The 1066-nt window shown below is 57.6% G+C and overlaps 1 protein-coding gene across 1 annotated transcript in view; it reads right to left on the reverse strand.

Annotated features, from left to right (window-relative positions):
* The window catches only part of COPA (coatomer protein complex subunit alpha), a 31253-nt gene that overhangs the window by 20018 nt on the left and 10169 nt on the right, over positions 1-1066 (reverse strand). The window contains 1 exon segment of the mRNA XM_017727599.1: positions 2-233. Coding sequence (XP_017583088.1) covers positions 2-233 — 232 coding nt within the window.

Here is a 1066-nt window from a genome sequence, read left to right on the forward strand (position 1 = left end):
TGGTGACGGCGTATTTGATGTGGTTGCTGGTGGTGTAGATGAAGACGCCGCTCTCGTCCCAGGCGCCGCTCTTCACCCGGATGTTCTCGTGGATGTTGCACAGCGATTCCAGCTTCCGGTTGCAGATCATGATGGCTGGGAAGGATCCGTGGGAATGCCGGGAATGACGGGAATGAAAAGGAATCGCGGCAACGCCGCGGTCAAACGGAGCAGTTCTGGGGGAGCGTGGGGTGCTTCGGGTGGGAAGGGCCCGGAATCGCGGCCAGTCCCAACCCAGGGACCTTCCCCGGGCCCAGCTGGATCCAAGCTGGGATTGGGAACTCCCAGGGATGGGAAATCCGGGATTTATCCCTAAAATCCCCTCGGAGCCAGCGCAGGTAATCCCAGAATGGTTTGGGATGGAAAAGATCCCCAAAGATCCCAGGGCAGCGACGTTCCCAATATCCCGGGTGGATCCAGGGTGGGATTGGGAACTCCCAGGGAAGGGAAATCCGGGATTTATCCCTAAAATCCCCTCTGAGACAGCCCAGGGAATGCTGGAATGGAAAAGACCTTAAAGATCCTTAAAAGTCCCCAAAGATCCCAGGGCAGCGACGTTCCCAACATCCCAGGTGGATCCAAGCTGGAGCCGGGCGCTGCCAGGGGTGGAAAATCCGGGATTTATCCCTAAAATCCCCTCGGAGCCAGCGCAGGGAATCCCGGAATGCTTTGGGATGGAAAAGATCCCCAAAGATCCCAGGGCAGCGACGTTCCCAATATCCCGGGTGGATCCAGGGTGGGATTGGGAACTCCCAGGGAAGGGAAATCCGGGATTTATCCCTAAAATCCCCTCGGAGCCAGCGCAGGGAATCCCGGAATGCTTTGGGATGGAAAAGATCCCCAAAGATCCGAGGGCAGCAACATTCCCAGGTGGATCCAGGCTGGAACCAGGCGCTCCCAGGGATGGGGAATCCATGGAATCTCCAGGATTTATCCCTAAAATCCCACCCCCATCAGCTCCCACTCCAAGTTTTCTCTCGGGAGCCGCCCAGGGAGGTTTGGGATTCCTATCCCTGAAGGAATCCCC

Source organism: Corvus brachyrhynchos, unplaced genomic scaffold (genome assembly GCF_000691975.1).
Source record: "Corvus brachyrhynchos isolate BGI_N302 unplaced genomic scaffold, ASM69197v1 scaffold350, whole genome shotgun sequence".
Classification (NCBI taxonomy): domain Eukaryota; kingdom Metazoa; phylum Chordata; class Aves; order Passeriformes; family Corvidae; genus Corvus; species Corvus brachyrhynchos.